The 20,868-nt window shown below is 45.6% G+C and overlaps 1 protein-coding gene across 1 annotated transcript; it reads left to right on the top strand.

Annotated features, from left to right (window-relative positions):
• The first annotated feature begins 1,079 nt into the window (after nt 1-1,079).
• Nucleotides 1,080-15,428, top strand: LOC120915991 (phospholipase A2 inhibitor subunit gamma B-like). The gene is made up of 5 exons (XM_040326832.1): nt 1,080-1,191; nt 5,375-5,494; nt 8,296-8,442; nt 12,003-12,143; nt 15,182-15,428. The coding sequence occupies exons 1-5, from the start codon at nt 1,089-1,091 to the stop codon at nt 15,388-15,390; spliced, it is 720 nt and encodes a 239-aa protein (XP_040182766.1). The 5' UTR covers nt 1,080-1,088; the 3' UTR covers nt 15,391-15,428.
• The last annotated feature ends 5,440 nt before the right edge of the window (nt 15,429-20,868 follow it).

The following is a 20,868-nucleotide window of genomic DNA, read 5'->3' as shown; positions in this document are numbered from 1 at the left end:
AGGCTGGACGGTGAGAGCCTGGAGTGTGGCTTTGTGGGTTCTGATGGCGTTGCTCCACTGGGCTCGGGGATGGGAGGCCAGATGCCTTCTTAAGGCGGTCGTCCCTAGGTGAGTGCAGGGCTGTCTTTAATATGGTTTGGGCCCTGGGCAAACATTTTTTTTGGGCCCCCCTCCAGCTTATTTTGGGCCTAGCTGGTTCACATGTATGTGTTTTGGCGGCCCTCATTTGTGCAGGCACAACAGCCCATTGATTTAAATGGGCTGCCATGCATTCGTTTCCTGCAGAAAAAAGGTGCATTCAGCATTTTAAAAATACAGTTGCCTTGAAATCCATTCTGCTTTTGCACCATGCTACTTACCTGCAGCAGAGGGTATATGGTGGTGGTGGTGTTGCGGGGCGAACCGCCAGGCCATCTCTAAAGGACTTTAAGCCCGCCAGGCCATCTCTAAAGGACTTTAAGCCCTTTTCAAACACATGCAATTTGTGAAGCATTTTTAAGGGAATTGATTTCTATGACCGGAAAAATCGAATGTGTTCCTATGGTAGTGGTTTACATATATGCAACGATTTGACAGCGTTTGTAAAAACAATCCTGTGCGAGTTTGGAGTGATGCATTCAGAATTCGCAGCTCATACAGTATCCTGAAAAGCGGAGATGAATCGGATGAGTGTTCAGATTGCAATATGATTCTTTGGCATTTTTTATACAGCAAGACCAGAGAGTGTGCATGAAAACCCTATGAAGAAGGCAGATCCAAAAGGTAACATTGCAGTAAAATTGCAGTAAAAAACTCAATTGCAATTCAAACATAAATGCATGTCTGAATCACACTGGAAATGTTACAATGCATATTTGTGAACCTGGGTTAACGTAAGTCAGTGATTTTTCAAATTTTGCTTTAATTACTCAATATTAAGGGTTTATTAGTGTAAACCACTAAGGAAAAGGTAAAATTTCACAGCTTCAGTTTCATTTCTTCTAAACTATAAACTTTTTTAAAGCCTCCCACTTGTCATTTACCTGTCACTCACCATCCCCTGCAGCCAGATATGCAGTATATATAAAGGTGAAGGTGGAAGCAAGAGCATGTGCCTTTTTTTCCTTTTTGCTGTTGGTCACAGAGAATCTTCTTACTTAATGATGTGTCTTCTGGAATTCTTTATTATCCTTGCAGCCCTTGCAAGCACAGGTAAGGTGCAAAGTATACTGTATATACAACATTATATATATATATATATATATATATATATATATATATATATATATATATATATATACTGTATATAATATAATATAATTTTTTTATAATTTTCTTATACATTTTATTTTGTTTTCCAACCTTGTGCTTTATAAAACAATTTAGATTTTTACATCTAACATGCTAATTCTAGTTTTCATGTCTCCTCAAAGAAATTATTATAATACAGAATTTATCTAGCGCCAACAGTTTGTGCAGCATATTACAAAATAAAAGAAGATGGCATAGATACAATGCAATAGAAGAAGGTTTTATTTACACAAAATGCTGAACCAACACTTTTATAGCATTAGGCTGGGTTCACACTACGACACTACTTTCATCCTACTTTGCTCTGTGTTCAATGTTTCCCTATGAGAGCGTCTAAAATTCTCCCTGTACTACTTTTGGTCCTACATTGATCCTACTTCAGGCCCATTGAATATCATTGAAGTCGGACCAAAGTAGTATCCTGTTCATGAAAGTAGGATGGATGTAGGACCAATGTAGGATCAATGTAGGACCAATGTAGCAGAGCAAAGTAGGATGAAAGTAGTGTAGTAGTGTGAACCCAGCCTTAGGCTGGGTTCACACTACTACACTACTTTCATCCTACTTTGCTCTGCTACATTGGTCCTACATTTATCCTACATTGGTCCTACATCCATCCTACTTTCATGAACAGGATACTACTTTGGTCCGACTTCAATGATATTCAATGGGCCTGAAGTAGGATCAATGTAGGACCAAAAGTAGTACAGGGAGCATTTTCAAAGTCGGACCGACTTGTGTAGGACCAATGTAGGACACTACAAGACGCTCTCATAGGGAAACATTGAACACCGAGCAAAGTAGGATGAAAGTAGTGTAGTAGTGTGAACCCAGCCTGATTGCATATGGTTTGTTGCATTTGATGTGCCTTAAAGCGGGAGTTCACCCGAAAAATCAATTTTTAACATTAGATTTAGGCAAATTAAGGGGAGCAGAAATGGGTATTTTTTTTAAAATCAGTGTCGTACATACCGTTTTAGAGATAGATGTTCTCCCGCCGCTTCCGGGTATGGGCTGCGTGACTGGGCGTTCCTATTTGATTGACAGCCTTCCGACCGTCGCATACAGCGCGTCACGAGTTTCCGAAAGTAGCCGAACGTCGGTGCGCAGGCGCCGTATAGAGCCGCACCGACGTTCGGCTTCTTTCGGCAACTGGTGACGCGCTGTATGCGACCGTCGGAAGGCTGTCAATCAAATAGGAACGCCCAGTCCCGCAGCCCGTACCCGGAAGCCGCGGAGAACATCTATCTCTAAAACGGTAAGTACGGCATTGATTTAAAAAAAAATACACGTTTCTGCTCCCCTTAATTAGCCTCAATCTAATGTTAAAAAAAAAAATTTGGGTGAACTCCCGCTTTAACAGTGTGTTAAAATGCCCCCCCAATTTTTTATTTTTTTTACACCTCACTGATATGTTCTTGATGCACCACAAACTCACTGAAAACATGTACAGATGCGTTTATGGCACGTTACAATAGACAGAGATGCTTTGATTCCTTCCAAACTTGACATGACAGCGAGTTTGCCAAATGGATTGTTGCTGCGCTTAATTTTTGATCGGCCAGGGGAAGGAAGAGGAGAGGAAGAGGAGAGCCGGCCAGATCACACAGAGAGGGGAACTCTGCTGTCAAACAAAGTCCTGCCCCCCTGGACTGGATCCTATTATAGACAGCACACTGGTCCAATGCAGGGAAATTGAAGTAGTGTGACGTCTATCATCAGAGCTGGTCCACAACGTGGGACTTTGTTTGACAGCAGAGTTCCCCTCTCTGTGTGATCTGGCCCGGCTCTCCTCTTCCTCTCCTCTCCCTTCCCCTGGCCGATTGCTGGGAAGAGAATCGATTCCAGTGAGGTTTCATTGATGGGCACTGATGGGGCTGCATTGATTGGCAATGGTAGGTTGCATAGATTGGCAGTAGGTTGCATAGATTGGCACTGATGAGGCGGCATTCATGAGCACTAATGTGCTACATTTCAAGAATGTGAGAGAAGCAGCAAACTTCCTTGTTGCATGGCCTACTACTATTGCTTTCTGTTTTCACCAGTACAAGTACCGTATTTATCGGCGTATACCGCACACTTTTTTGCCCTGAAAATCAGGGCAAAATCGTGGGTGCGCGATATACGCCGATACCCGCTTTCCCGCGGCAAGTTTGAATACTGCGCCGACATATACCGAGCGCAGTACACTCGTGTATGGTCGGGCAGTCTCGGCTCCTCTCGCGCGGACGTCCTGGACGTACAGGACGTCAGCGCGAGAGTAGCCGAGCCTGCCCGACCATACACGAGTGTACTGCGCTCTGTATATGTCGGCGCAGTATTCAAACTCGGCACGGGAAACGAGTGGGGAGGACGCAAGGCCGCCGCCGATGGACGCCGGACCCGACGAGGCCGCCGATGGACGCCACGCAAGACACCAAAACTGTAAGTACAAAAAATCTTTTTTCCACAGGAATTTCGGGCAACTTTAGGGGTGCACACTATACGGGGGAGCGCGCTATACCCCAATAAATACGGTAACATTAATACCCTGATAAGTCCACTCACAGAAAAAAAAAAAAAACCTTATTAAGGGTAAATGTCTAAACCTCTGAAATGCATGGCTGTCTCATTTAAAATCTACTTTGGACCAATGATATGGTATTCTCACTGCTCATCTTACATTTTTTTAGACTTTGTTTAGGACCCCAGCTTGAGGTACCATACCAGAACTCTCAGCCAAGTTCAGAACAGGTGCAGTGGACAGCCAGGCAAGCACCTGAGTAGAAAGGACAGCCAGGATCAATGGTAGAATCGTGGTCACAGGAATAGCCAGGGTCATCAACAGGCAGGCAGCGAGGTACTGAATCATAAGCAGAGCTTAAACCGGTTGTTAGCCCTGGTTCACACTGGGTACGATTTGGAACGATTTGAGATGCGATTTGACATGTCAAATTGCATCTCAAATCGGCGGCAATTGTCGGCAATGGCACTGTCCTAATCAGTGCGACTCCGCATCTGCGATTTCAAAAAGTAGTTCCTGTACTACTTTTTGCGATTTTGGGCTGCGATTTACATTAAATTGCGGCCGAAATCGCGGCAAAATCGCGGCCGCGAAATCGCGGTAAAATCGCGCATTTTACCGCGATTTTGAATTCGCAGCAGTGTGAACCTAGGCTGAAGGTAATAACAAATTTCCCCTAATAGCTTCCTTTACCAGGAAAAGGATGCTTATTATGAAAAAAAAAAATTCCTTTACAACCCCTTTAAAGCGGGGGTTCACCCAAAAATCAACCTTCTGCCATTAGATCCAGCATACTGCTGACATCTGCAGTATGCTGTTTTTTTTTTTTTGTACTTATCGTTTTATCAGCCTATGTTATCCGGCTCCGAAGTGACACTCGGGTGTTTACGGCGCTATACGGCGCCTGCGCCTGCCGTGTAGAGCTGACTGCGCAGGCGCCGTAAACACCCGAGTGTCACTCCTATACCCGGAAGGAATCCCCGCTCGGACCCGGATAACAAGGGCTGATAAAACGATAAGTACATAAAAAAAACAGCATACTGCAGATGTCAGCAGTATGCTGGATCTAAAGGCAGAAAGTTGATTTTTGGGGTGAACCCCCGCTTTAAGCATGGGCAGAAGCATCCCTAAATAGCATGGCTGGCGCCAACATGCACTGTGCTCGTACGTGCGCCCGTGCACATTCCTGCGTGCATGCGTGCGCTTAAGTCACTATTCTGCTAAGAATTCCACGTGCAAACGCATTTTTGCGAGCCAAACTTCTGATAGGCATTCTCTGACACTAACCTATGTTTAGATCCCAAAGCTCTGTTATTTTGGGTTTGCCCAATAGGATGGTATCTAAAAAATATCTAACCCGTGTTTTTTTTTTTTTTTTTGTGTATGTTCGTTATTTTGTGAAAACATTTGAAAACAAATAAACAAATATTGAATAAACGAATATGTTTTTATTCCAAATCTCTGTTATTGGGTTTGAATGCCCCTCTCTCTGGGACAACATATTTCAAGTTTTGCAAGTGCCATAACAATTGGTGTAAAGACTGCAATGCCGATAGCTGTATAACCTTTGTTCTCTTTCAGCTCAATCTTTGACGTGCACTGATTGCTTTAATGTCGGCTCAAGTTCCTGCACATCTCTTCAAAGTAAAGTCTGCCCATCTGGCTATGTGTGTGCATCTCAGTATGCAGTCACTGTTATGGGTACGTAGATGATTTATGTTTATTATGAAGTTGCTTAACCACTTAACCCCCGGACCATATTGCTGCCCAAAGACCAGAGCACTTTTTGCGATTCGGGACTGCGCCGCTTTAACTGACAATTGCGCGGTCGTGCGACGTGGCTCCCAAACAAAATTGGCGTCCTTTTTTTTTCCCCACAAATAGAGCTTTCTTTTGGTGGTATTTGATCAGCTCTGTGGTTTTTAGTTTGTGCGCTATTAATAAAAATTGAGCGACAATTTTGAAAAAAAAATTATATTTTTTACTTTTTGCTATAATAAATATCCCCCAAAAATATATAAAAAAACGTTTTTTTCCCCTCAGTTTAGACCGATACGTTTTCTTCTACCTATTTTTCGTAAAAAAAAAAAAATCGCAATAAGCGTATAGTGATTGGTTTGTGCAAAGGTTATAGTGTTTACAAAATAGGGGGTAGTTTTATGGCATTTTTAATAATATTTTTTTTTTACTAGTAATGGCGACGATCAGCGATTTTATCGGGACTGCGACATTATGGCGGACACTTCGGACACTTTTGACAAGTTTTTGGGACCATTGGCATTTTTACAGCGATCAGTGCTATAAAAATGCATTGATTACTATAAAAATGCCACTGGCAGGGAAGGGGTTAACACTAGGGGGCGAGGAAGGGGTTAATTATGTTCCCTGGGTGTGTTCTAACTGTAGGGGGGGTGGGACTGACAAGGGGAAAGGACAGATCGCTGTTCATACATTGTACGAACAGACGATAGGTAATTTCTCCCCCTGAGGCCTCGTACACACGACCGAACATGTCTGATGAAACTGGTCCGCGGACCAGTTTCCGCGGACATGTTCAGTCGTGTGTAGGGCTGACCGGACAATTTTCCGGCCGACCGGACAGGTTTCCAGCGGACAAATGTTTCTTAGCATGCTAAGAAACATGTCCGCTGGAAGCCTGTCCGTCGGTCAGTACGACTCATCGGACATGTCCGCTGGCCCGAGAACCCGCGCATGGCGTCGAAGTGATTCGACGCATGCGTGGAAGCATTGAACTTCTGGGTTCGCGCACGTCACCGCGTCATCGCCGCCACGTCGCCACCACGTCACCGCGTCGTTGTACGAACGGACCGATTTCATCGGACATGTCCGCTCGTCTGTACGAGGCCTCACAGTTTACATACACAGCTCCCGGTTCTCGCTCTGTAACGAGCGATCTAGGGTGCCCAGGCACGCGCGCCCAGCCGAGCCGACCTGCCGCCGTATAACTGCGGCGGCTGGTCGGCAAGCAGTTAAGGGGGTTGAAAAGGTACAATTTTTTTTTCCCTAAATATCTTCCTTTACCTTAGTGCCGTCCTCCTTCACTTACCTCATCCTTCCATTTTGCTTTTAAATGTCCTTATTTCTTCTGAGAAATCCTCACTTCCTGTTCTTCTGTCTGTAACTCACCACAGTAATGCGAGGCTTTCTCCCTGGTGTGGAGTGTCGTGCTCGCCCCCTCCCTAGGACTACAGGAGAGTCAGGACGCCCACTAACACACAGCTCCTTTCTCTATTTGCAACGTAGAGAGCGTCCTGACTCTCCTGTAGTCCAAGGGAGGGGGGCAAGCACGACACTCCACACCGGGGAGAAAGCCTCACATTACTGTGTGGAGTTACAGACAGAAGAACAGGAAGTGAGGATTTCTCAGAAGAAATAAGGACATTTAAAAGCAAAATGGAAGGATGAGGTAAGTGAAGGAGGACTGCACTAAGGGAAAGGAAGCTTAGGAAAAAAAATTGTACCTTTACAACCCCTTTCTGATTTTCACTGCTTTATGGGGCTCTGTTAGGACTCACATGGGTGAAAAAGCAGGTGGCTGAGCTGTGCTTTTACCACCCCCCAACCACCCACCTAAACTACAGTAGGACGTGCAGTTTCTCAGGGCTGTACACATGCCATACCAGTCTAATGGAGACTGACACCGGTATCTACAGTATGTTACTGGGAATTACAACGCTAATCCCTTAGGGTGACCACATTTCCAAACTGCCATTCAGGGACACCCCCCCCTCCTTCACAAAAATTTGCCAATTTTAAAGTTTTTCAGGAGCAGTGATTCTAATGATGCTTAAAGTGCAACAATAAAAATGAACAATTCCTCTAAATATAGTGCCTGGGGGGTCCCCTTAGTCTGCCTGTAAAGTGGGGCATGTGTACCATGTATAGAACATGCTGCAGAAAAAATGAAATTTCTAAAGAAAAAAAGAGTCAAATCACATTTAAATTGACTCACGGTTGCAATTGCTGGCACCCGGCAATTGGAAAAAAGGAAAAAGAAAAAAAAAAAAATAGTGCCCCCCCCCTCAGTCCATACCAGCACCCACGGGCTCTACCCCCCCCCCCCCACCCCTAAGCATCACGTCCCCATCTTACCCTGGCTGGTGGTTGTTGTGGCATGCAGGTAGGGGGGTTATCAGAATCTGGAAGCCCCCAAAGGACCCAAAGGGTCTGGAATCGACTAGGGGAGGGGGACCCCAAGCCGTGTTTTTCTTTTTACTGTCAGCTTTATTTTTTATTTAGCCATCAGCGGGAAAGCCCATTGACAGCTGAAGACTAATCAGTTGTTAGGGACACCGGCTTCCCAGCCCCGCTCTCTCATCGGGTGGCTGTGTCAGTTTCATTCCGGGACACTGTATTGTCCTGTAATGAAGGTGCCCGGGACAGACCTGCAAAATGCGGGACTGTCCCGGGCAATCCGGGACACGTGGTCACCCTATAATCCCTGCATGTAAGAATCATTTATTTTCATATATTTTTTGCAGGTTCCACAGTCGTCGAACAATTTAACAGATCTTGTTCACCACAAGCACAATGTGCCGTCACTGGATCCTACACAGGTACACTTTCTGCAGATCGGATAGCCATCACGTGCTGTAACACAGACTTATGCACCCCGGCAACGCCCCAAGGTAAGTCAAAGAAGAAAGTTTGAACAAATGGTTGAGCAAGCTGTTGTCAAATAAAAGGCATTGAAAGTCGGGCACTGATATAGGCGACTTCTACCAATGGTGGGGTAGATTCAGTAAGCAATTGCGTCTGCGTATCCATAGATACGCAGCGCAATTGCTTAGTTGCGCCGGCGTATCGACTTTTCTGTATTCAGAAAGCTCGATACGCCGACTGCAGCCTAAGATATGCCTGGCATAAGGCTCTTATGCCGTCGTATCGTAGGCTGCATTCTTACGATGGCCGCTAGGTGGCGTTCCCGTAGTGGTCAGCGTAGAGTATGCAAATTACATACTCACGCCGATTTACAACCGTACGCGCGCCCGGTGTTCGCATTTTACGTCGTTTGCGTTTGTCGGTTTCTGCGTAAGGCTGCCCATGCTATTAGCAGGGGCAGCCAATGCTAAGTATACCCGTCGTTCCCGCGTCGCGATTTTTAAAAATGATGTCGTTTGCGTAAGTGAATCGTGAATGGCGCTGGACGCCATTTACGTTCGCGTTGACGCAAATGACGTCCTTGCGACGTCATTTACCGCAATGCACGTCGGGAAAGTTACCCGACGGAGCATGCGCACTACGTTCGGCGCGGGAACGCTCCTAAATTTAAATGATCCACGCCCCCTACGGGATCATTTAAATTACGTGCGCTTACGCCGGGCAGTTTTACGGAGCGCACACGCAAATTACGGAGCTACTGCTTCGTGAATGAAGCGTAGCGCACGTAATTTACGGAGGCGTAGCGTAAAAACGGTACCCTGCGCCTCCGTAGTAGTGCGCGCCCCTACCTGAATCCACCCCGCTGTTGACAAAAAAAAAAAATCAATAAGTAAGAAACAGTCCTTCCCCCTACATAGAATAATCAACCCTCCCTAGCATCTCCAACACTTTGAGAAAATGCAAAGTGTTCCCTGCATGGTGCCTGTGCCGCGCAAACGACTTCTTGTATTCACAAATTGGGTGGGCGCACTGATTTTTGTCTACACAGGTGAAAACCGAGGGGAAAACCGGCTCGGTCCCTTTTCCCTTTTCCCCTGTACACACGACCGGTTTTCCCGACAGGAAACTGTCAGGAGAACTTTGGTCGGGAAAACCAGGCCGTGTGTACTCTCCCTCGTAGTGTTTCCCCATAGGAAAACTGACGAGAAAAAAGAGAACATGTTCTCATTTTTTAAACCGCAGTTTTCCTGTCGGGAAAACTGCTAAGGAGCAGACACACGGCCGGTTTTCCCGGCCAAAGAAAAACATGGCAGTTTTCCCACTGGGTAAAACGATTGTGTGTACTAGGCATAAGTATGTAAAACCTGTCATACCTGGAACACCTCTTTAGTTGTCCTGTTTTTCATGCTATTCCTGTTATAGGTTGCTTAGTAAATTTCAGTTGGCAAAACCAGTTTTCAAGTTCATCCATGACCATGTTATAGTCACATTGTGCATACAGTAACTTAACCACTTGCCCACCGGGCCTATTCTGGCACTTCTCTCCTTCATGTAAAAATCAAAAAAATTTTGCTAGAAAATTAATCAGAACCCCCAAACATTATATATTTTTTTTAGCAGACACCCTAGGGAATAAAATTGCAGTCATTGCAACTTTTTTTTCTCGCACGGTATTTGCGCAACAATTTTTCAAACACCTTTTTTTGGAAAAAAAAAAACGGTTTCATGAATTAAAAAATAACAAAACAGTAAAGTTAGCCCAATTTTTTTGTATAATGTGAAAGATGATGTTACGCCGAGTAAATAGATACCTAACATGTCACGCTTTAAAATTGCGCACACTCATGGAATGGCACCAAACTTCGGTACTTCAAAATCTCCATAGGCGACGCTTTAAATTTTTTTACAAGTTAATATTTTCCAGTTACAGAGGAGGTCTAGTGCTAGAATTGTTGCACACGCTCTAACGCACGCGACGATACCTCATATGAGGGGTTTGAACGGCGTTTACATATGTGGGCGGGACATGCGCGTTCGCTTCTGCGCGTTCGCTACCGGGGATAGGGGTGTTTAAAAAAAAAAAAATATTTCATTTTTATTTTACTTCATTTTTTTTTTTTTACACTTTTATTTTATTTTTATTTTTTTTTATCACTTTTATTCCTATTACAAGGAATGTAAACATCCCTTATAATAGGAATCAGTGTGACAGGTCCTCTTTACGGAGAGAGGTGGGGTCAATAAGACCCCACATCTCTCCTCCAGGCTTACAAGCATGAAATCGGTGAAAAAAGATTCACCGATCTCACACCGACAGCCGCGATTGCGGCTTTGTTTACTTCCGGGTACCGGGCGTGACGTCATAACGTCACGCCCGGGCCTCCGACGGTCATAGAGATGACTGTGACCGTCTAGTCACCAGTCATCTCTTTGGTTCTGCAGCGAGAGCCGGCCGATTCGCTCTCCGGGCCCCTGATGCCACAGGAGAGCCCGGAGAAGCACCGGATGGCAGCGGGAGGGGGGGATGTCCCCTCCCTCTGCCTATAAGAACGATCAAGAGGTGGAACTGCCGCTTTGATCATTCTTATTGTGCACAGAATCGCTGGCTGAAGACGGTGATATCTGAATGATGCCTGTAGCTGCAGGTATCATTGAGATATCACCGCTCAAAGTGAAGGACGTCTTATGACGTCCTGCGGTGGGCAAGTGGTTAAGGACCGCCTAACACCGGTATACGTTGGCAGAACGGCACGACTGGCAATGTATATATACGTCCCTTTTGAAAGCCCAGCCGTGGGTCGCGCACACGCGAACCGGTCCCAAGCTCCATGACCGCGCCCGCGGGACCCGCGGACACGATCGCCGCCGGTGTCCCGCGATCAGTCACCGGAGCAGAAGAACGGGGAGAGGTGAGTGTAAACACACCTTCCCCGTTCTTCACTGTGGCAATGTCAGTGATCGTCTGTTCCCTGATTTAGGGAACGACGATCACTGATGGCACACATCCAGCCCCGCCCCCCTACAGTTATAAACAGACATGAGGTCACACTTAACCCCTACAGCGCCCCCTAGTGGTTAACTCCTAACCTGCAATTGTCATTTTGACAGCAATCAGTGCATTTTTATAGCACTTTTCGCTGTGAAAATGACAATGGTCCCAAAAATGTGTCAAAATTGTCCGATGTGTCCGCCATAATGTCGCAGTCATGAAAAAAATCGCTGATCGCCGCCATTAGTAAAAAATATAAATAAAAATGCCATAAAACTATCCCCTATCTTGTAAACGCTATACATTTTGCGCAAACCAATCAATAAACGCTTATTGCGATTTTTTTTTTACCAAAAATATATAGAAGAATACGTATCAGGCCAAAACTGAGAAAAAAATAATGTTTTTTTATATCTTTTTTGGGGGATATTTATTATAGCAAAAAGTAAAAAATATTGCATTTTTTTTCTAAATTGTCACCTAGGTAAGTATGATTGTAAAATAATAAAATAAATCCTATACTTCTCTTTTAAAGCTGTCCACAGAAAGGCACTTATTATGCTTTAACTGATCTTTCTCCTTTTCCTATTTCATAAGTACTGAACACAGATTCCCAACCTAACGGACTGTGGTGTCAGCAGTGTTTATCAGCAGACGCAACCCCCTGTACTGGCAACTTGGTGCAGTGTTCTGGGGAGCGGAACCTGTGCCTTCAGAAATCTGTAAAATCTACTTCAGGTAAGTTATTGTCGCTCTCCAGATAATCTGGTGAACAAAAATATATGCAGGGAACACAATGTAACTACCTGGAATTTTTTATTTATTTTTTTAGGGGCAGATGCATGTACCTCGGCGCATATTTGCGTCGGGCGCAGCGTATCTAAGATACACTACACCGCTGTAACTTACTTTTTTTTTTTGAATCCTCAAAGAATTTGCGCCGTAAGTTACGGCGGCGTAGTGTATCTGTGGCGGCGTAAGGGCGCGGAATTCAAATAGATGTGATGGGGGCGTGTTTTATGCATATATGTCGTGACCCGACGTAAACAACGTTTTTTTTTAACGGCGCATGCGCCGTCCGTGGGGGTATCCCAGTGCGGATGCTCGAAATTAAACCGGAACAAGCCAATGCTTACAACGGTGACGTCATTCTACTCAAGTCCCTATTCGCGAACGACTTACGCAAACGTCGTAAAAAAATTAAAAATGCGAGGCGGGAACAACGGCCATACTTAACATTGAGTACGCCACCATATAGCAGGGGTAACCATACGCCGGAAAAAGCCGAACGCAAACTACGTAAAAAAAATGCGCCGGCCAGACGTACGTTCGTGGATCGCCGTAACTAGCTAATTTGCATACTCGACGTGAAAAAATGCACCTAAGATCCGACGGCGTACTAAGACGTACGCCTGTCGGATCGATCCCAGATGCCGTCGTATCTTGTTTTGTGGATACAAAACAAAGATACGACGCGGGAGCTTTGAAATTACGCGGCGTATCCATAGATACGCCGGCGTAATTATTTTGTGGATCTGCCCCTTAGACTTGTATGGGCTTTAAATGGCTCCTGAAGTTTATAGGAGCTCTTTTCAATTATTCGGGACCTGCTTTTTTGCCAAAAAATATTCCCTCCCAATGAGCAGGGAACATACAGTTGTGCTCAAAGGTTTGTATCCCCTGGCAGAAATGGTGACATTTTGGTGATGATTTTGAAAATTTGACTGATCATGTCAAAAAAAAGTATTTTATTTAAAGCGGAGCTCCACCCTAAAGTGGAACTTCCGCTCATCGGATTCCTACCTCCCTCCGGTGCCACAATTGGCACCTTTCAGGGGGGGAGCCGCAATGGCGGCGGCAGCACCCGACAGCTGATGGAAACAGCTGCGGTGCCGACATCGAGGGACTGCAGGACAGGTAAGTGTCCATTTATTAAAAGCCCACAGCTGCAGTATGTGTAGCTGTTGGATTTTAATTTTTTATTTTTTTCCCGGTTAACAAAAGTTAACTTTTCCCGTTGGAAAATTTGAGAACCAGCTCTCAAATTTTTGCTGTCGGAAATTCCGACAGAAAAAGTCCAAAGGGGCCTACACACGGTCGAAAATTTTCGACCAAAAGCTGACATTGTAGGAAATTCCGATTGCGTGTACGCGGCATGAGATGCAAGTCAGATTTCAGGCATCCCCTGCCACAAACATTTTGGGGTAGATCCACAGAGATCTGCACCCGCGCAGCGTATCAGAGATACGCTACGCCGCCGTACCTTACCTGGCGTTATTTTGAATCCTCAACGATTTTGCGCCGTAAGTTACGGCGGCGTAGTGTATCTCTGGAGGCGGAATTCAAATCGGCGATATGGGGGGCGTGTTTCATTTAAATGAAGCGCGTCCCCGCGCCGAATGAACTGTGCATGCTCCGTTTCTAAATTTCCCGCCATGCATTGCGCTAATTTTTTTTTAACTTAGACGTGAATTACGTCCATCCCGATTCACGGACGACTTACGCAAAAAAAAAATTTAAAATTTGACGCGGGAACGACGGCCATACTTATCATGGCAAGTCTAACTATACGCCGCAAAAAAGCAGCTTTAACTATACGCCGGAAAAAGCCGATTAGAGACGACGTAAGAGAATGCGACGGCCGCGCGTACGTTCGTGGATCGTCGGAAATAGCTAATTTGCATACCCGACGCGGAAAACGACGCGAACGCCACCCAGCGGACGCCGAAGTATTGCATCTTAGATCCGAAGACGTACGAGAATGCAATATGGAGGCGTTCTGTGTATAGCTGGTGTACAGAGTCGTTCCCCCCCACAGAAATTTCATTTCCTACTTGTGCGATTGGCTCACTGATTTTGACAGAAGTCTGCACTAAGATACAAGTTAGATTTTGGGAATCCCCTGCAACGCAAATTAAATTTTTGGTGTGATACTCTCAATGAGAAATCATGTCTAAAGGGATGCAGACCCTGCAACGTTCCTCATTTGAGCCCTGCAGGTGCAGCAGCTGATAAACAATTATACAATCACTCCCATACAGATTGACTTTTGCACATGGACACAGACAAACAAACAGCTATATCCAGGGATGGACTGGCCATTGTGACTACAGGGAGTTTCCCGGTGGGCCGATGGCTCAGTGGGCTGGCTTCAGTGACAGCAGACGGCCGCCCCCCTCCGCTCCTCTTTCCCTCCCTTTCCTGCAGCGCTCACCTCCTCTCCCTCCCCACAGCGCTCACCTGGGGGGACAAAGAAGCAGGGGGATGACAGAGGAGCATGGGGGGAGGGGACAGACTGCTGACTCAACAGCTATGGCCTGGGAGTTTCTCACTTCTGCCTAATCTTGTCCCATAAGGGGGGGGCACCAAACTGATTCTTTGCCCCGGGTGAAATAATGTCTAGCTTCCCCACTGGTACTGCCTATAAGACTACCAGTACCAGCCGTTCTACTCTAGTAGAACGGCTAGTGGCTAGTGAAGGGGGAGAGGGGGCTTGGGGGGGGGGGGGGGGGGGTGCGGGAGTTGTCCGGCCGCCATGGGAGAGACCTGTCAAAGTGGGCCAGTCTGGATGAAGTCCAGGGCCAAATTTTTGTCCCAGTCCAGCCCTGGCTATATCTTCAGAATAACAAAAGGTAGGAACCTGCAACAAAGTTTTGGTAAAATGCTTACAATGTACATAGATCACCCAGAGGGGGGAGGGTTTTTCTTTAAGTGAAGTAGTCATGTAATTTACAAAGATAATTTTAATGCTTGTCATTCTCACTGTTTTTTTACAGGATCAGAGACCGTTTATAAGTCTGAGCGAGGTTGTGCCTCTAAAGGTTACTGCAACATGGAGACCGGAACTGTCGTCTATGGAGGGGTAACCCAAGAAACCACATATATCTGCACCAATGCTGCTCCTACCAAGAACAATGCTGCAACTATAACTGCTACTGCCACTCCTATACTTTTTCTGTTTGTTATTTTAACAATCGCATTCTAATGATCTGAGATATAAATAAAAAATGGTATTGTCATTTTCGGAACTGTATTATACTTTACTATATGATATTCCAGTGCCCAATCATTGTTGGGGGGGGGGCCCAAAGCAGCTGCCCCTTGAGGCCTCTGTTTGATAGATTTTAACCTCTTGGCGCCCGTGCTGTAGCCAAAAGACGGCCTAAATTGTTAGGAGGGTGTCCATCATGTATGTGCCGTCTGCGAGGTCCCTGGCGGGGTTCGGGCGGCCCGCTCTGTGATCAGCGGGTCCATGAGACTCGACTGATCATAGATCGGAGTAAGGGGTAGACCCCGACCCTTTAGCATGTGATCAGCTGTCAGGAAATGACAGCTGATCATGTGATGTAAACAGAAAAGCGGGAGTTCACCCGAAAAAGTTTTTTTAACATTAGATTGAGGCTCATTTTGTGAAGGGGAATCGGGTAGTTTTTTTTAAAATCGAAGCAGTACTTACCGTTGTAGAGAGCGATCTTCTCCGCCGCTTCCGGGTATGGTCTTCGGGACTGGGCATTCCTATTTGATCGACAGGCTTCCGACGGTCGCATACATCGCGTCACGAGTAGCCGAAAGAAGCCGAACGTCGGTGCGGCTCTATACGGCGCCTGCGCACCGACGTTCGGCTACTTTCGGAAAATCGTGACGCGATGTATGCGACCGTCGGAAGCCTGTCAATCAAAAAGGAACGCCCAGTCCCGAAGACCATACCCGGAAGCGGCGGAGAAGATCGATCTCTAAAACGGTAAGTACTGCTTCGATTTTAAAAACACTACCTGATTCCCCTTGACAAAATGAGCATCAATCTAATGTTAAAAATTAACTTTTCGGGTGATCCTCCACTTTAATCTTTTTTTTTTTTTTTACCTCATGCTGACAACATGAATAGAAAAAAATAAGCTGGTTAAACGGACATCGGTCTCAAACACAGAGAGCCACTTCTGCTAAGCAGTGCCCACCAGTGGCATCTATCAGTGCCAACTATCAGTGTCCATCAGTACCACCTATAAGTGTCCATCAGTGCCATCTATTAGTGCCCTTCAGAGCAGCCTATCAGTGCCCCCTCATCAGTGAATCCTGATCAGTGCCCACCAGTGCTGCCTTATCAGTGCCGATCATTGCTACCTTTCAGTGCCCATCACTGCCACCTATCAGTGTCGCCTTATCAGTGCCACCTATCAGTGCCCATCTGTGCCACCTTAGTGCCGCCTCATCAGTGAATCATGATCAGTGCCCACCAGTGCCGCCTTATCAGTACCACCTATTAGTGCCCATTACTGCCATGTATAAGTACTGCCTTATCTGTGCCACCTAACATTTACCTTGAGTGCTGGCTTTCAACCAAAATGTACTGTTACATATTTTTCAGCACTGAATTATTTTTCTATTTACAATTTCTTTCACCAATGTCTTTCTTCTTGTCACTCTTCCATAAAGGGCAGATCTGTGGAGAGCACCACTGATAGTTGTCCTGTGGACAGATTCTTCCACCTGAGCTGTGGATCTCTGCAGCTCCTCCAGAGTTACCAAGGACCTCTTGGCTCCTTGCCCGGCCTGTCAGTTTAGGTGGACACCCATGTCTTGGTAGGTTTTCAGTTGTGCCATACTCTTTCCATTTTCGGGTTGATGGATTGAACAGAAGCTTTGTGAGATGTTCAAAGCTTGGGATATTTTTTATAATCTAACCCTGCTTTACACTTCTCCACAACTTTATCCCTGACCTGTCTGGTGTGTTCCTTGGCCTTCATGATGGTGTTTGTTCACTAAGGTTCTCTAACAAACCTCTGAGGGCTTCACATAACAGCTGTGATTACATTATACACAGGTGGACTCTATTTACTAATTAGGTGACTTCTGAAGGCAATTTGTTCCACTAGACTTTAGTGTAGCGCCCTGCTTCCATTGATCAGACGCTATACTAAATTTAGTGGGTGTCTGGGCCGATAGACTTCAATGATTTATGCCAAATCAGCTTCTGTTCTGGCTGTGGCTGTGCCTGAAAGGATTTTCCCACTGCTGCCTGTAGGTGGCGATACCACCACAGGCCAATGTTGGAACAGGGGCAGGCTATGGTGTATTGAGTGTCCTTTCCTGGGAACACCAGAGTGGGAGTGGTCTTCCCGTTGGGCATGCTGGGGAAGGATAATTAAGGGGCAGATGCCAATTTTTGAGAGTCTTCGCCTTGTGGCCCTCCTGGCGCGAGGTACATGTCGTTGTGATTTTCAGTCTTGGGACCACGTTGGCCCGAGGCTGCCTGTCTACCAGGTAGGCCCAGCTATCCAGGCTGGGGCCTACCACTACAAAGAGATCCCAAGCTGTCCCTCTATTAGAGGAAGCTGCTTGATGGAGGAAACCAGGGGAGGACCTGCCCAGGAGACCAAGCAGAAGGCTAATGTCTTGGGATAGGCCTGGTGACCCCATTAAGGGGGATCTACAGCTCAAGTTACTCTACAGTTTCGCCGGGTCGGCTTAAAGGCTCTTTAACTGTATGGCTGGAAGTTCGGGTGTTAAAGGATTCCAGACTGTTTGTTTTGCTCATAGCCAGTCTGTGGCAGAGACTGTTGCTGATCATTGCTTGTGCATCTTTCTGGCTGCTAGGCCAGGTGAGAGGGGCCTATATGGGTGAGCAATACCCACTTGAGAGGAATTGATGAATGACTATTGGGACTTAGAAGTTTTTCTTCAGTGATCTGTACTGTGCACCTAAACATTCCCCTTCCCCCTTCATCCTTCTACTTTCCTGCATTTACAAGAAAAATAAAATCTAACAGCTAAAGGTTTTACATCTCGTGTGGACATTGGAATTCTTTACAGACTTTCTTCTCATAGACAACGAAGATTGAGGTAACGCCAGCAGCTCCTAAGGGGGTTGTGCTACATGTGGGGGCTTGTCCGGGATCTGCCGTTACCTCTTGCAACTGGACTGAAAATGTTGTGTGTTTATTTGGAAGTCTGCAATCAAGAAGGTGTTGGACTGTGCTTTAGAGAGAAAAAGGGGTTAAGGGTACAGATCACTTTACTAACTGCATAGGCCGTGGGTAGAGTCCGAAGAAAAAAACCCTGCAAACTACGTGCTGAAAGAACCAAAAAGGGGAGGAGTTCCCGCCAACTGCGTGAAACGCGTGAGTGTATCTGGCGTCAAAGACCAGAAGCTGCTAGATCAAGCGAGGAGATCGGAAAGCAGCATGTCGCTATTCCCATGGGCACCATCCATGCCGGGCCTAGAATGCTTTCTATGCTCGCCGCTTTGGGTGCCATGCCATCCAGGGCCCCGCTGATGGATACAGGGATCCGACTGAAGCCACGAGGATGCTTCATATTGTATACAATGTAAGAAGTGAAAAAATGCGCATACCAAAAAAAACCTCTAAACCAGCAGCAAACTCAAAATGTTATACAACATAAAAAACGGATGATAAAAAGTGGGAGTTGCGCTAAAAATTATATATAAGTGACCATATAAAATAAAAATAAAAGGAGTTGTACTAGAGACAGCTCGTAAAGGTGACCAAAAGATCAACAAGTTAAGAGTCCCAATAAGTGTGCACATACAAAATTGGTAAAAAAAATTGGTAAAAAAATATTGTTTTTTATAATAGTCCAAAAAATAAGAGATGAATCCAATTCTGTGGTTAGTGTTGGAACAATATCCGAGTGAAAACGTTCAGGCTAACCCTTACCAGAAGTATAGATCCCCAAGGATCAAAAAGAGCCATCCATGGTGTAGCCAAGAGAAGATCCAACATGGAACGGTGCAGAAGCTCTTACTTCAGTGGACTCAGCCCAGTAGAAAAAAAGAAAAAAAGAAAAAAATAGTGCAAAAACGTATGGTGAACAAACACTCAGACTAACTCCCGGTGGCTAATATTGACAGACACTGTGAAGTAAAGCTGGAGCACCACCACCATAAAAACACACTGACCCTTACCAGAACTAGGCGACCCTCAAGGGATCAATATTGCATGTCAGTGTGTTACGGTCAACAGCAGGGAGGCGTTTGTCAAACAAGTCCTTTCAATCCAGAGATCAGATAGCCAGGAACCATGAAAGATATACAGACTCACATAGTGAAGTACCGCCAAGATTTAATATAAATGAAGAAAGTAGAACACTTACAATTAAAATGTTTAAAAACAGCAAGGACAAGTTTAGCCGTGATCAAGTCTATCCGAAGACGAAACGTTGGGAGGTTGGCGTGCTGACGTCACCGCGTATTGAGGACGTGCCTCGTTTGTTTGTTCGCCGGCCGGCTAAACTTGTCCTTGCTGTTTTTAAACATTTTAATTGTAAGTGTTCTACTTTCTTCATTTATATTAAATCTTGGCGGTACTTCACTATGTGAGTCTGTATATCTTTCATGGTTCCTGGCTTTGTTAAACAATAATCGGCCAACTAATCGATTATGAAAATAATCATTAGTTGTAGCCCTACATTCAGTATCAACAAAAATAAAACTGTTACGAAAATACAAACGGGTCCGAATAGTAATTTTTTCCTTGTAGAGGGGTCAGAGTGCTGGAGGGATATCTGGGGTGTAGAGGGGTCAGAGTGCTGGGGGGATATCTGGGGTGTAGAGGGGTCAGAGTTCTGGGGGGATATCAGGGGTGTAGAGGGGTTTAGAGTGCTGGGGGGATATCTAGGGTGTAGAGGAGTCAGAGTGATGGGGGTATATCTGGGGTGTAGAGGGGTCAGAGTGCTGGGGGGTATATCTGGGGTGTAGAGGAGTCAGAGTGCTGGGGGGTAAATCTGGGGTGTAGAGGGGTCAGAGTGCTGGGGGGTATATCTGGGGTGTAGAGGAGTTTACACACAGAGATCCACGTCCTTGGCTGTGTAACGGCCGATCGCGGGTACCTGGCGGACATCACAGCCGCCAGGCACGCGCATCGACACCTCAGGGATGCGGCGGGCACACGCGCCGCCGGCGCTCGTATATCAAGTCAACACTTATTTAAAAATGTAGCTTGTCTTCCAAAACGTCCTCAAACCAAGTTACTCTCAAACCAAGGTTTTACTGTATATATATATATATATATATATATATATATATATATATATATATATATATATATAATGTATGTATATTTGGAAAATTTGTATATATGTAGGTAAATTTATTTGGTAAAAATGTATGTATGTAAGTAAATTTCTAGCAAAAAAATATAAAAAATCTGATTTTTACTTTGAAACAAAGTGTGTCAGAATAGGTTTGAGCTTCAAGTGTTTAAAAATTAAAGAAATGCCCAGGTGGTGAATTACTCCTGGACAGAAAAGGGTTAAACACACACTGTTGGGGGACATTGCAGACAGGGGCGGACTAACCATTCGGGCTCTCGGGCACTGCCCGAGGGCACCATGCCACCAGGGGGCCCCATAATCTCCTATTGCCTAGGGGCCCCAAAATCTCCTATTGCCCGGGGGCCCCATAATCTCCTATCGCCCCGGGGGCCCCATGAGTTGTCAGTCCGCC

The sequence above is a fragment of the Rana temporaria genome, chromosome 10 (assembly GCF_905171775.1).
Source record: "Rana temporaria chromosome 10, aRanTem1.1, whole genome shotgun sequence".
Classification (NCBI taxonomy): Eukaryota; Metazoa; Chordata; class Amphibia; order Anura; family Ranidae; genus Rana; species Rana temporaria.
This window is presented reverse-complemented; position numbering and strand designations above follow the sequence as displayed.